This window comes from Pristiophorus japonicus, chromosome 1 (genome assembly GCF_044704955.1).
Source record: "Pristiophorus japonicus isolate sPriJap1 chromosome 1, sPriJap1.hap1, whole genome shotgun sequence".
Lineage (NCBI taxonomy): Eukaryota > Metazoa > Chordata > Chondrichthyes > Pristiophoridae > Pristiophorus > Pristiophorus japonicus.
The window spans coordinates 114998903-115012397 of record NC_091977.1 but is presented as its reverse complement, the minus strand read 5'-3'; the positions used below and the strand labels follow the sequence as shown (position 1 = coordinate 115012397).

The 13495-nt window shown below is 44.8% G+C and overlaps 1 protein-coding gene across 3 annotated transcripts in view; it reads left to right on the top strand.

Moving 5' to 3' along the window:
* Nucleotides 1–13495, top strand: part of LOC139230081 (transducin-like enhancer protein 4) — a 210638-nt gene that overhangs the window by 184104 nt on the left and 13039 nt on the right. For all 3 annotated transcript variants that reach the window (XM_070862001.1, XM_070861924.1, XM_070862065.1), the window contains 3 exons: nt 3–150; nt 906–1056; nt 6399–6475. In XM_070862001.1, the coding sequence (XP_070718102.1) occupies nt 3–150; nt 906–1056; nt 6399–6475 (376 nt within the window). The remainder of the gene's footprint in view (nt 1–2; nt 151–905; nt 1057–6398; nt 6476–13495) is intronic.

Here is a 13495-nt window from a genome sequence, read left to right as displayed (position 1 = left end):
AGGCAATTCCAGGGTCACACAGATGGAGCCAGCTGTATTGATATTTCAAATGATGGCACCAAGCTTTGGACGGGAGGTTTAGACAACACTGTACGATCCTGGGACCTCCGAGAAGGAAGGCAACTACAACAGCATGACTTCACATCCCAGGTACATATATAGAGAATGGAAGAATTTTTAAAAGAGAGTTTGTAACACTGTAAAACAAATTAGAGAGATTTAGATAGTAAAACCAAGAAAGCAAATTTGAAGTGGTTTATGAATGCCAAATAAACAAAGTGTTGCAGCTTTATACCTGAGCATGCTATATGCTTCACTTTTATTGGTTAGGATTAAAAGATATGCTCTACTCTCCTTTTTTTTTAGTTCATTTACACCAAGGTGCTCCAACTCCTCTTGGCAATAAGCAAGTGCATTGGCCTGTTTCGGAATTGTCATTGACGGACTGCAACTTCAGGATTTCCAAATCCCAAAGTTGTAGTCAGTTTCAAAAGCGGAATGATGGCGAACGCTACCAGTTCACGTCATTCCGACCGCAAATTCCGGACCAATATTACATTAATGGAGGATGTTGTTTGCCGTACATATTGATGTGTGTGTAGATAGTGTTCTGAAGTTTATGCATTCAACTGAACTGCAACCTAAAATGCATGTTTTCAGAATTTGCCATTTACAACATCCTAATGTTCTATCTAAAAGCAAAAGATGAACTTTGCTGAGTTATCATTTTGGATGACTACATAACTCTACCGACAAGTTATTAGTTCAAAATTTTTTTGGTAAAATTTACTATGTATTGCTCTAAGATAATTATGTAGCTTTTAGTTAGTCCATCGCTTACAAAATGAACTGTTTCATAGGGTACAGATTCTATAGTTTAATTGTGAGGTTTTTTTCTGCTCTAGATCTTTTCACTGGGATATTGTCCGACTGGAGAGTGGCTTGCGGTTGGAATGGAAAACAGCAATGTAGAGGTGCTGCACGTGACAAAACCAGACAAGTACCAATTGCACCTCCATGAGAGCTGTGTGCTGTCCCTTAAGTTTGCTCATTGTGGTAATTTCTTCTTTCTGATGCTGCTCATCGTGTTAATTTTTGTGCTGATGATATTGAGTGTTTGACCATTCTAAAGACGGGTTTAAAATAAAAAAACCTTGCGGATTTTTTTTTATATCTAAAGGACTTCTCCCCTCCCAACTTGAAGCAGAGTTGGGGGAGGGGCAAGAGTTATTAGCCCAAATTTTAACTTTGGGTGGGAATCAGGCGGGCAGGTGGCATGTTCTGACCTCCAGTTGCATGAGGCCTGAGAAATTTTAACTCTTAGACAGCATCTGCCTCCGCCGGTCTGTTTTCCACATGAAACCGGCAGGAACCATTAACTGGCCGACAGGCAGAAGCACAGTGAAGGAACGGTTCCCGGCACTCGGGTAAGTTGATTGTAAAGAAGGATTCGAACCACTCCTGCTTTTCCTGGCCCCATAAGGAAAGTCAATAAAAAATAAAAAGACTTGCCCTTTTGGGACTTAACTGACCCCGAATACTTTTCTCTCCAGGTGGACCTGGTGAGAGTCACAACTGCTTCACTGCTGTGGTCCGCAGTTGGGTTCTGATGACATCATCAGAGCCTGATCTGCACATTTAATTAAGGACCTCGCTACTTTCCAGCGGATGTCCCTCTTGTGTGTCCTTAGATGCTCTAGTAATGACTCCACGAGGCAATGTGTTGTACTTGAACTGTAGTAACCTTAGTCCTTTATTAATTCCAGAGTGAGGATCATACCTGGTGGCCTGCCTTTTATCCTAGGCCAGGCACACCTTTACAGGTAACCTACAAGTCTTCCACTGCTGTGCTCTCTGGTGGCACACCTTGTGATAGTACCAACAGTAGCCATGTAGGATACATGACGTCACTCTCCCCTGAGCCTTTAGTGCAAATTGACTGTGCTCTGGGCTTAGCTCAATGTGGGCTCTATCTGGTTGACCCTTGGCAGGTCGTTTCAATCTTGGGTGAGTGGTTGGTGAAGTAGAGTGCTGTTGGTTGCTGTTTGTGTGTGTGTCCCTGACCACTCCATTCTCCCCCGCCCCCCCCCCCCCCCCCCCCCACATATAGATTATGCCTGAGGCTCAATGCATTCATATACATTCAAATTCAGGAAAACAGGTTTGCGGTTCTGTTGTGAGACAAGTATGTTAGACTGGTGAGATACCTTATCGATGCAGTGACTGGTGTGTAAGGACATACTAGTCCCAGAGCTGCTGGATTGAGTCCCTGCAGTCTGGTGGTGGTGCAGTGCCCAGTGCTGGCAGTGGGGACCCAGTTGGATCGAGTTGCCTGCTTTTGGGGCTGTTAACATGGTCCCTAGCGTCGGGCCGGTTCACAGATGCCTGTGACCTCCGTGTCCTTTCTTTGTGCCCTGGGTCGCAGCTGCTCTCTGAGGAGTTGTCGCCGAGCAGTGCACAGGGAACTGCTGACTCTCTGGCCTGGGCATTGTTTGGTTTGGGATCCTGGCTGGTCCCGGTCCCCTTTGGGGGATCTGTGGCGGGTGACCCTTCATTTACGGGTATGGCCTTGATGGCGATGGGGTCTGGGGACTGCACCTTGGCACAGTCTGCTCCTTCAGGCTCGTGGCAGTTGGTGCCATCGGGTGCCTGAGAGGTGGAGCTGATCAGGGGCAGGGTATCGATACCTGTGCCATTGCCCCGCTGAGGTCGCTTGCTCTGCAGCTCGTGTGTGTTGGCTGCTTGTGGCCACACTCCATGGTGCATGACTCTGGTCCCCGGGACGCAGGCTACAGCATTGGGTAGCTCGTTGGACCTGTGTGCTCCCGATGGGTGTCTGCCCGCTGATTGGCTGCATGCAGTTGAAATCCTGCATCGCACAACTTTTCATTACTTATGATGGACACTCTGTGGGTCCAATCGTGATTGCGCGACTTTTCCTCGCTTGTTGCATGTGCACAATTCAAATCATCAATTACACATTTTACATGATCGCACGACTTTTTCTTGCTTGTTGTATGTACACAACTCTGATCATCACTTACACATTTTACGTGATCAATGACACATTTTGTCTCAAACTTACGGTTGCTATTACATTGCTTGAGTGTGTGGAACTGTCCCTTTAATTCTAGTGGGTTGCAGGCCTCCTTTAAGAGAGCCTTGCTATCTTTACCCCAATCTTCTTCTCCATTTGGTGCCACATGTTGCTCCATCAGCGCTGCATCTCATGGTCTGGTCGCGGCCATCATTTTCTTCAGCGCCTCACCTCGTGGTTTGGATGCCATCTTTCCTCCATCCATGATGTCGACTGTGGTGATCCTCTTCTCCCCGGGTTCTGCTACCAATGCTGGGAAGTCGCCTTTGGATCTGATTTTCTTCCTCCGGAGTCCTGCCACTGGAGCCTGGAAGATGCTTTCAGGTCGTCTCAGCTGGATCATCTCCACGCAGTCGTGCTGAGCGGTCTGTGCTGGTCTGCTCTCAAGTGAGGGCTTGCTTTGCCTCTGAGCGTGGAGGATGTCGATCGCTAGAGGTGTGACGTCTTCCCACTTCCAATGGATCTTCTCCATCCATCTTCTGTAGAGCAGCATTGGTCCATCACCTGTAACAATCCACAGAGGTAACTTGTGTACCGTGCCATCATGGAGTACCTTTACATTCGTGCTACCAACAACTGGGATAATTTCATCAGTGTAGGTACGCAGCTTTGCCTGAGCCGGGACCAACTTGGGTCGTTCAGCCTGATTATCCCATAGCCTTTCAAAGGCTTCTTGATTCATCACTGACTGGCTCTTCCCCCCGTGTCCACTTCCATGAAGACTGGAACACCATCTATCTCGACTTCCATCTTCAGCGGAGAACACTCGGTGGTGCAGGTAAACATGCTATGTACCTTCCCGTGGGGCTGGACTGCCTCTCTGCCTATCGTTTCATAATATGCGCTGGATTCCTGGCCATCTGCAGACTCTTCATCAACACAGTGACTCATATTTCTCTTACACATACGCTGGAGGTGGCCCTTTGTGCTGCAGCCTTTTCATACATAGTCTTTAAAGTGGCACTAGTGAGCCCTGTGATTCCCTCCGCAACGCCAGCATGGAGCTACTCGAGTAGCCCCCCTTGGAGGACTCTGAGTTAAGGGACTCGTGGGCCTGTTCTCTCTTCCCTGAGAGGGTTCATGCTCTACAGTTCAGCCTCTAAATGGCGCCACTCTGTGCACAGTACTTGCCGGGTTTGAGTCCTGAGGGTGAGTCATCTGCCTAGAGCCGCAGGTCGAGGTCATGAATGCCTGGCTCACAGAGATGGCCTTCTGCAGCGTGATTGTAGTATCCGCCAACAGTAGCTTATGAAGAAGGCCCTCCTGAGGTCTGCGGCGTATTTCGCGATTTCCTGGCCTTCGGGCCGTTGGTGGGTATCGAACCGGTGTTTGGCTGTGAGGATGCTCTCCTTGAGCTCGAGTTGCTCATGGATCAGGGTTACGAGCTCCTTATACGTCTTGGTCATTGTCTTCGCTGGTGTCAGCAAGTCCCTGACGAGGCCATAGACGGTGGGCCCACAACTGGTTAGCAGGATAGCTCTGTGCTTATCAGCCAATGTGGCCAGGTTATCTCCTGCCAGGTCGTTTGCTGTGAAGAAATGTTCGAGCCTTTCCACAAAGCCGTCCCAATCATCACCATCAGCGAACTGCTGCAACATACCAAGGGTAGCCATTTTCCCGTGAAAGTTCGGAATCTCATCGCCAATTGTTGTGTCCTTAGTTGCTCTAGTAATGACTCCACGAGATAATGTGTTGTACTTGAACTGTAGTGACCTTAGTCCTTTAATTGTTAACTCCAGAGTGAGGATCACACCTGGTGGCCTGCCTTTTATACTAGGCCAAGCACACCTGTACAGGTAACCTACAAGTCTCCCACTGCTGTGCCCTCTGGTGGCACACCTTGTGATAGTACCAATGGTAGCCATGTAGGATACATGACGCCTCTCGCCTGCTCGGAAGAGCAGGTTAAAATTTTAGCCTGTGTGATCAATGTAGGATGTCAGCAGGTGAGTCCCACGGGTAATGTTAACTGCCCACCTGCCTGCCTGAACGGTTTCCACTGAGCAGGCAGGTTTATAATCACCGCTATTGAGAATTACTCCTCCCTGAGAAGAGACATCGTATATTTGTTTCTGTATGGGCCGTCTTATGGCGACAGCTGTCAAAAGAGGGACCTGCTTTGATTATTTATCTTGGTCTGCTGCCAACAGGGAATGGACCTCTCTTTGCCCCCCACCCCTCCACTGTCCTGGATTCTAGTGCTAATCTTTGCATTGCAGAATAATTAGAAATTCAGCTGCAGTACTTTTTTCTTGGCAAGAATAATCAAGGTGATTATAGGATCATATTTGGGGAGGGGAGGGAAGGAACAGAAATAATTCATTACTGTATTTTTAATGCATCTGGCCTGAGGCATTGGTTTAACTGTCCACCTCAAAATAGTACTGAGATGATGATCCAATTTTGAGCTCTTGGCATTGGTATTACGATTCTAAATATCTTCAAGCCAACTTTTTATTATTTGTAGTATTTAGGACACATCTCTGATCTTAACCGTGAATAATCCAGCTATGCATTCAAAAAATAATTTTTAATCACTTGGGAAACTCATTTAATTTTACCATTCTCAATGTGTGTGTGTGTAAATAAGGCCATTTTAACAGGCTGGTTGCATAATGATTATACATAATTCCCCATCTACTTTCTCCCTCTCCCAACCTCCTAAAAGAGCTGACTGGTACTGAAAGCTCTCTGGTACCTCTTATTACTTCCTTTTTTGTCTTTGGTATTTTCTGGGTTTTATTTTTCTGATTTTTAAACTGCTACCAGCTTTAAAGTGAGTCTAACCAAAAAAATTGCCCTTTTGATTATCTTGTGTAGCAGGTTTGATTTATCAGCAAAAGGGTTAACCTTCACAATAACTTAAGCTTAATGGAAATAAATATACAAAAGGTGTAGAACCTGAGTGCCAGTGACTCAGTTGTAGACACATTATCGTGATCACATTACTGTACTATAAACTTTTCAAAATTAAAAAATAATGCCTTAAAAATTCATGTAAGTACACTTGTCGAATGGTAACAGTGAGCCACACAGACAATTATCCACAATTATCTGGATTTCCTTTGTCTGCACGATTGTTGAAGGTCAAAAGCTTAATTGATAAGGAAGCAGATGCATAAGGAAATGGTGGTTTGCTTTTAACAAATTTTGAATCCAGAGATATAAGCTGTCTTTCAAGTCTTAGTTTTCACAGATGATGATGTTTGGTCAAATAATAGTTGTGTTTTTCTTGTAAATAAATTTTAGTGATGTTGTCCTAACAAAATGATGAATTGTTCTGTTCAAAACTAATTTCTAGGTAAGTGGTTTGTAAGCACTGGGAAGGATAATCTGCTGAATGCCTGGAGAACACCTTATGGAGCCAGCATATTCCAGGTAAGGATGGAACATTAATATTTTCTCCGTCCGAGAAAGGAGGCCTGCATTGCACCATACTGAAACTCAAGTGTTTGTAATCCATAGAAATGTTTAACTGATGCTCTTTGTAATTTCTTGCATATATAAAACTTGAAAAATACACCACAAAGGAAGATTATGAACATCCCAAATTACTTTCATTTTATTGACTACAGTAAATGCATTTAAAGATTTTTTTAAAGCTTCTATTTTTTTATTCTATGTGGCATAAAAATCTGTTGGAGTAATCATTATTTTTAATTGATTGCATTTACAACATAAAAGCAGGCAAACCTCAAGGAAAAGAGTGGCTAAAGTAAATGATGGTCCCCTAGAGGATGAGACTGGGGAATTAATAATGGGGAACAGGGAAATGGCAGAGATGTTGAAGAAATGTTTTGTATCAGTCTTCACGGTAGAAGACACTGAAAACATTCCAATAATGGATAATCAAGGGGCACGAGGGAGGAAGGAACTTAATACAATCATTCTCACTCAAGAAGTCGCACTTGGTAAAATAACAGGACTAAAGGCGGACAAGTCCCCTGGACCTGATGGCTGACATCCTTGGGTCTTAAAAGAAGTGACTGCAGCGATAGTGGATGCATTGGTTGTACTCTACCAAATTTCCCTGGATTCTGGGAGGTCCCAGCGGATTGGAAAACTGCAAATGTAACAGCCCTATTTAAATAAGGAGGCAGACAGAAAGCAGGAAACTATAGCCTAACATCTGTCGGTGGGAAAATACTGGAGTCCATTATTAAGGAAATAGTAGCAAGACATTTGGAAAAACATCATTCAATCAAGCAGACTCAGCATGGTTTTATAAAAGGGAAATCATGTTTGACAAATTTGTTGGAGTACTTTGAGGATGTAACGAGGAGGGTGGATAAGGGGGAACCAGTGGATGTGGTGTATTTGGATTTCCAGAAGATATTCGATAAGATGCCACCTAAAAGGTTACTGCACAAGATAAAATTTCACGGAGTTGAGGGTAATATATTAGCATGGATCGAGGATTGGCTAACTAACAGAAAACAGAGTCGGGATAAATGAGTAATTTTCCACTTGGCAAACAGTAACTCGTGGGGTGCCGCAGGGATCGGGTTGGGGCCTCAACTATTTACAAACTATATTAATGACCTGGATGAAGGGACCGAGTGTAATGTAGCCAAGTTTTCTGATGATACAAAGATGGATGGGAAAGCAAATTGTGAGAAGGACACACAAAATCTGCAAAGGGATATAGACAGGTTAAGTGAGTGGGCAAAAATTTGGCAGATGGAGTATAATGTGGGAAAATGTGAGGTTCTTCACTTTGGCAGCAAAAATAATAAAGCAACTTGTAATTTAAATGGAGAAAAATTGCAAAGTGCTGCAGTACAGAGGGACCTGGGGGTCCTTGTACATAAAACACAAAAAGTTAGTATGCAGGTACAGCAAGTAATCAGGAAGGTAAATGGAATGTTGGCCTTTATTGCAAGGGGGATAGAGTATAAAAGCAGAGAAGTCCTGCTGCAACTGTACAGGGTATTGGTGAGGCCACACCTAGAGTACTGCGTACATTTTTTGGTCTCCATATTTAAGGAAGGATATACTTACATTGGAGGCTGTTCAGAAAAGGTTCACTAGGTTGATTCTGGAGATGAGGGGTTGACTTATTAAGATAGGTTGGGCCTATACTCATTGGTGCTCAGAAGAATGAGAGGTGATCTTATTGAAACATATAAGATAATGAGGGGGCTCGACAAGGTGGATGCAGAGATGATATTTCCACTCATAGGGGAAACTAAAACTAGGGGACATGGGGCTCAATTTTCCAGGGTCATTTGCACCATTTTTTTGGCATGCGCCGTTTTTGCTGCCATAAGTAATTTAAAGTTTCCCCCTGGAATCTGCACCGCTTAACTGCTTTAGTTACGATTTTTCTAGGTTAGGTTTTTTTTGACGTTCCCTCATGTCTGCGCCACTTCATCATTTTTCAGTTTGCCAAAAAAAAGTTAATCCTAGGTCGGCGTATTTGGCCACTCACGAAAAACCTTCTGGAAAGCAGTGGATATTGAGAAATCAGCGCTGAAAGACGCCATTGTTTTTCTTCAAAGTTTTTGGAGGGAGTCAAGAAAACTTTAAATATACATCATAAAGTTCAACTTTTTTTTACCTTTCAACGGAGCACATGGAAGTTTCTTGGATTTCTGAACTTTCCATTTTTTTTTTACTCACGCCACCACTGAACGTCTTCAAGCACGGCTGGAGGGTTGTAGCGTCGGCCATCAGAAGCGGCTCGGGGCTCAGCTGAAAAACAAGCCCAGGGGGGTTGGAGGGAGGTGGTGATCGGAAGGCTGCTGCACTGAGCCTGGGGAGGGAGCTGCCGATCGGAAGGCTGCTGCACTATGCTCAAGATTGCAATGAGTTTAGGGGAGGATGGGAGAAGTCACAAGACTGCAATGAGCTGGGGGGGAGGGGAGGTGGAGAAGGGGAGAAGTCACAAGACTGCATCTGGGTGTGGTCCATCCATACAGACCTTGGAGAGAGACAACAAAGAGCCTGTCCTGCCTGCCTTCCTGCAGTTTTGAGCTTGCAAAGGTGAAATTTAACCATGTGGGCAATACTGACAATGCCATATCTTGTGCGAGCCTTCTGCATGATGCTGCTACGTAGGAGACAATTGATTCAACTTCATCGCATGAGGAACATCCGAGCCCGTCAGGTGCTGGGCAGGAGGCTTTGCCCACCTCGGGTATTTCGAGACAGGCAGAAGACTGCGTTTCAGCAAAGAAGTTGTAACTGAGATCTGTGTGTTGGTGAAAGCAGACCTGCAACTTTGAAGCATCAGGAGGACTGCTTTGTCAGTTGAAGTAAAGGTTACAGCTGCACTTTCATTCTATTCCTCCGGATCGTTTCAAGCTACAACTGGGGATGTGTATGCCATTTCTCAACATGCAACGCATGTCTGCATTCGGCAGGTGACAGCTGCACTATATGGCCGGAGAAATGTTCCCCATGACCGCCCAGGCAATGCGTGACAGGGCTTTTGGGCTTCTCCAGGATTGTTGGTTTCCCAAAGGTACAGGGCTGCATTGATTGTACCCACATCACCTTGCAAGCACCTTTGGAGGATTCTGAGATGTACAGAAACAGAAAAGGCTTCCAGTCTGTGAATGTACAGCTCGTGTGTGGCGACATGCATCGCATTATGTCAGTCGAACAAGATACCCTGGGAGCACCCATGATGCATTCATCCTACACGAGAGCGTTATATCTGCCATGCTTCAGCAGCAGCCAGAAGGGCGTCAGTGGGTGCAGATTGCTGGGCCTCCTCCGGTTCAAGTTCTTTCCCTTTTATTATGTACCACCTTCCTCTGCAAAGATGAAAATGCAACTTTTTAGAGAGGGTGTCTTTCTGCTGGGTGAGACATATACAGCTAGTCACATTTACAATTTCAATTCTATTGAATAAATGACAATATTACATAAACTAACAACTTGACCAAGGTCCTGCCACTTTTTACACTGGCCTCCAGATCTCGTGGTGGTCACCATTGTGCAGTAATTTTCGGCAACTTGGTTCCAGCATTTCTTCTTTTCTTTGGGTGGAAGTTTTATGTGACCTCTGTTGATTTCCAGCTCCTGTCATCTGGTCTCAATCACAGTAACTAGTGCCTCCACTTCACCCTGTAAGAAATTCTTGGTCCTTGCACCGCATTGTATCTTGTACTGCTGCAGCTCTGATTTTACCAATGCTCTCACAGAGCACTCAACGTTGTCACACACACAACTGGCTCTTTAATAATGGCCGATTGCCAACCCGGAGCTGTACTGAACATGCACATCCATTGAAATAACGTCAAAAATGTCAATTTTTTTCCCCACGCATGTGCAGAAGGTGCGGCATTGTTTTTTTCGGTGCAGACAGCATGCTCCACCTCGCGAGGTGACTGGACACGCTGCGCTGCGCCAAATTTGAATTATACATCGGGGAAACTTTGGCAAAATATTTCTGGCCGAGAAAAAAGTATGTAACTGGCAATGTGCAAGAAAACGGGCTTGGGCAAAATTGAGCCCATAGTAGAAACATAGAAATTTGCAGCGCAGAAGGGAGGCCATTCCGGCCCATCGTTTCCGCGCCGGCTGACAAAGAACCACACGGCTCTTGGTCAGCAGCCCTAAAGGTTACATATAAACCTATGAACAATGACAGAAAGGCAAAGAGCACCCAGCCCAACCAGTCCACCTCACACAACCCCTTATACTGAAACATTCTACACTCCATTCCAACCGGAGCCATGTGATCTGCTGGGAGAGGCAAAAACCAGATTAAAAACCCAGGCCAATTTAGGGAGAAAAAAATCTGGGAAAATTCCTCTCCGACCCATCCAGGCGATCGAAACTAGTCCAGGAGATCACCCTGGCCGTATTCTATTCCCTGCAGTACTTACCGTTATATCTGCTCCGTCCAACGAAAGGTCATCTAGTCTAAACCCAATTACCAGCTCTAGGTCCGTAACCCTGCAGGTTGCTGAACCTTAATTGCCCTCCACAACCCTCTACGTAAAAGCCCCGACTCAAGTCCCCTCTAAACCTTCCACCAACCACCTTAAAACTATGCCCCTTCATAATAGACCTCTCCGCCAATGGAAATAGACCCTTACTATCCACTATGTCCAGGCCCCTCAATATTTTGTGCCCCTCAATATTTTGTACACCTCAATGAGGTCTACTCTCAGCCTCCTCTATTCCAATGTGAACAAACCCAGCCTATCCAATCTGTCCTCATAACTAAGGTTCTCCATTCCAGGCCACATCCTAGTAAATCTCTGCACCCTCTCTAGTGCAATCATGTCCTTCCTATAATACGGCGACCAGAACTGCACGCAGTACTCCAGCTGTGGCCTAACCAAAGTATTATACAATTTAAGCATAACCTCCTTATCTTATATTCTATGTCTCGGCCAATAAAGGCAAGCATTCCGTGTGCCTTCTTAACCACTTTATCCACCTGGCCTGCTACTTTCAGGGATCTGTGGACAAGCACTCCAAGGTCCCTTTGTTCATCTACACTATTAAGTGGCCTACCGCTTAATGTGTATACCCTTTCCTTTTTAGCCTTCCCAAAGTGCATCACCTCAGACTTCTCTGAATTAAATTCCATTTGACATTGCTCTGCCCACCTGACCAGTAGATTGATATCCTCCTGCAGCCCATGACTTTCCTTTTCATTATTAACCACACAGCCAATTTTAGTTTCATCTGCAAACTTCTTAATCATACTCCCTATATTCAAATCTAAATCATTGATATATACCAAAAAAAGCAACGGTCCCAGTATTGAGCCCTGCGGAACCCCACTAGAAACATGCTTACAGTCACAAAAACATCCATCAATCATTACCCTTTGCTTCCTACCTCCAAGCCAATTTTGGATCCAACTCGACACTTTGCCCTGTATTCCATGGGCTTTAACCTTCATGACCAGGCTACCATGTGGGAATCGCAGGATAGCTCAGATGAATACGTGGCTTGAGGAATGGTGCAAAGGGGAGGGATTCAAATTCCTGGGACATTTGAGCCGGTTCTGGTGGAGGTGGGACGAGTACAAACCGGACGATCTGCACCTAGGCAGAGGCAGGACCAGAACCAATGTCCTAGGGGGAGTGTTTGCTAGTGCTGTTGGGGAGGGGTTAAACTAATATGGCAGGGGGATGGAAACTTATGCAGGGAGACAGAGGGAAGTAGAATGGGGGCAGAAGCAAAAGATAGAAAGAAGAAAAGTAAAAGTAGAGGGCAGAGAAACCTAAGGCAAAAATCAAAAAGGGCCACATTACAGCAAAATTCTAAAAAGGCAAAGTGTGTTTTAAAAAGACAATTCTGAAGGCTCTGTGCCTCAATGCGAGGAGTATTCGTAATAAGGTGGACGAATTAACTACGCAGGCAGCTATTAACAAATATGATATAATTGGCATTACGGTGACATGACTCCAGGGTTACCAAGGCTGGGAACTCCACATCCAGGGGCATTCAACATTCAGGAAGGATAGACACAAAGGAAAAGGAGGTGTAGTAGTGTTGCTGGTTAGAGGAAATTAAAGCAATAGCAAGCAAGAATATTAGCTTGGATGATGTGGAATCTGTATGGGTAGAGCTGCAGAATACCAAAGGGCAGAAAACGCTAGTGGGAGTTGTGTACAGACCACCAAATAGTAGTAGTGAGGTTGGGGACAGCATCAAACAAGAAATTAGGGATGCATGCAATAAGGGTATAGCAGTTATCATGGGCGACTTTAATCTACATATAGATTGGGTTTACCAAACTGGTAGCAATACGGTGGAGGAGGATTTCCTGGAGTGTATTAGGGATAGTTTTCTAGACCAATATGTTGAGGAACCAACTAGAGGGCTGACCATCCTAGACTGGGTGATGTGTAATGAGAAAGGACTAATTAGCAATCTTGTTGTGCGAGGCCCCTTGGGAAAGAGTGACCATAATATGGTAGAATTCTTTATTAAGATGGAGAGTGACACAGTTAATTCAGAGACTAGGGTCCTGAACTTAGGGAAAGGTAACTTCGATGGGATGAGACGTGAATTGTCTAGAATAGATTAGCGAGTGATACTTAAAGGGTTGACAGTGGATAGGCAATGGCAAACATTTAAAGATCACGTGGATGAACTTCAACAATTGTACATCCCTGTCTGGAGTAAAAATAAAACGAGGAAGGTGGTTCAACCATGGCTAACGATGGAAGTTAAGGATAATGTTAAATCTAAGGAAAAGGCATATAAATTGGCCAGAAAAATCAACAAACCTGAGGACTGGGAGAAATTTAGAATTCAGCAGCGGAGGACAAAGGGTTTAATTAGGAGGGGGAAAATAAAGTTTGAGAGGAAGCTTGCTGGGAACATAAAAAGTGACAGCAAAAGCTTCGATAGATATGTGAAGAAAAAAAGTTTAGTGAAGACAAACGTAGGTCCCTTGCAGTCAGAATCAGGTGAATTTAT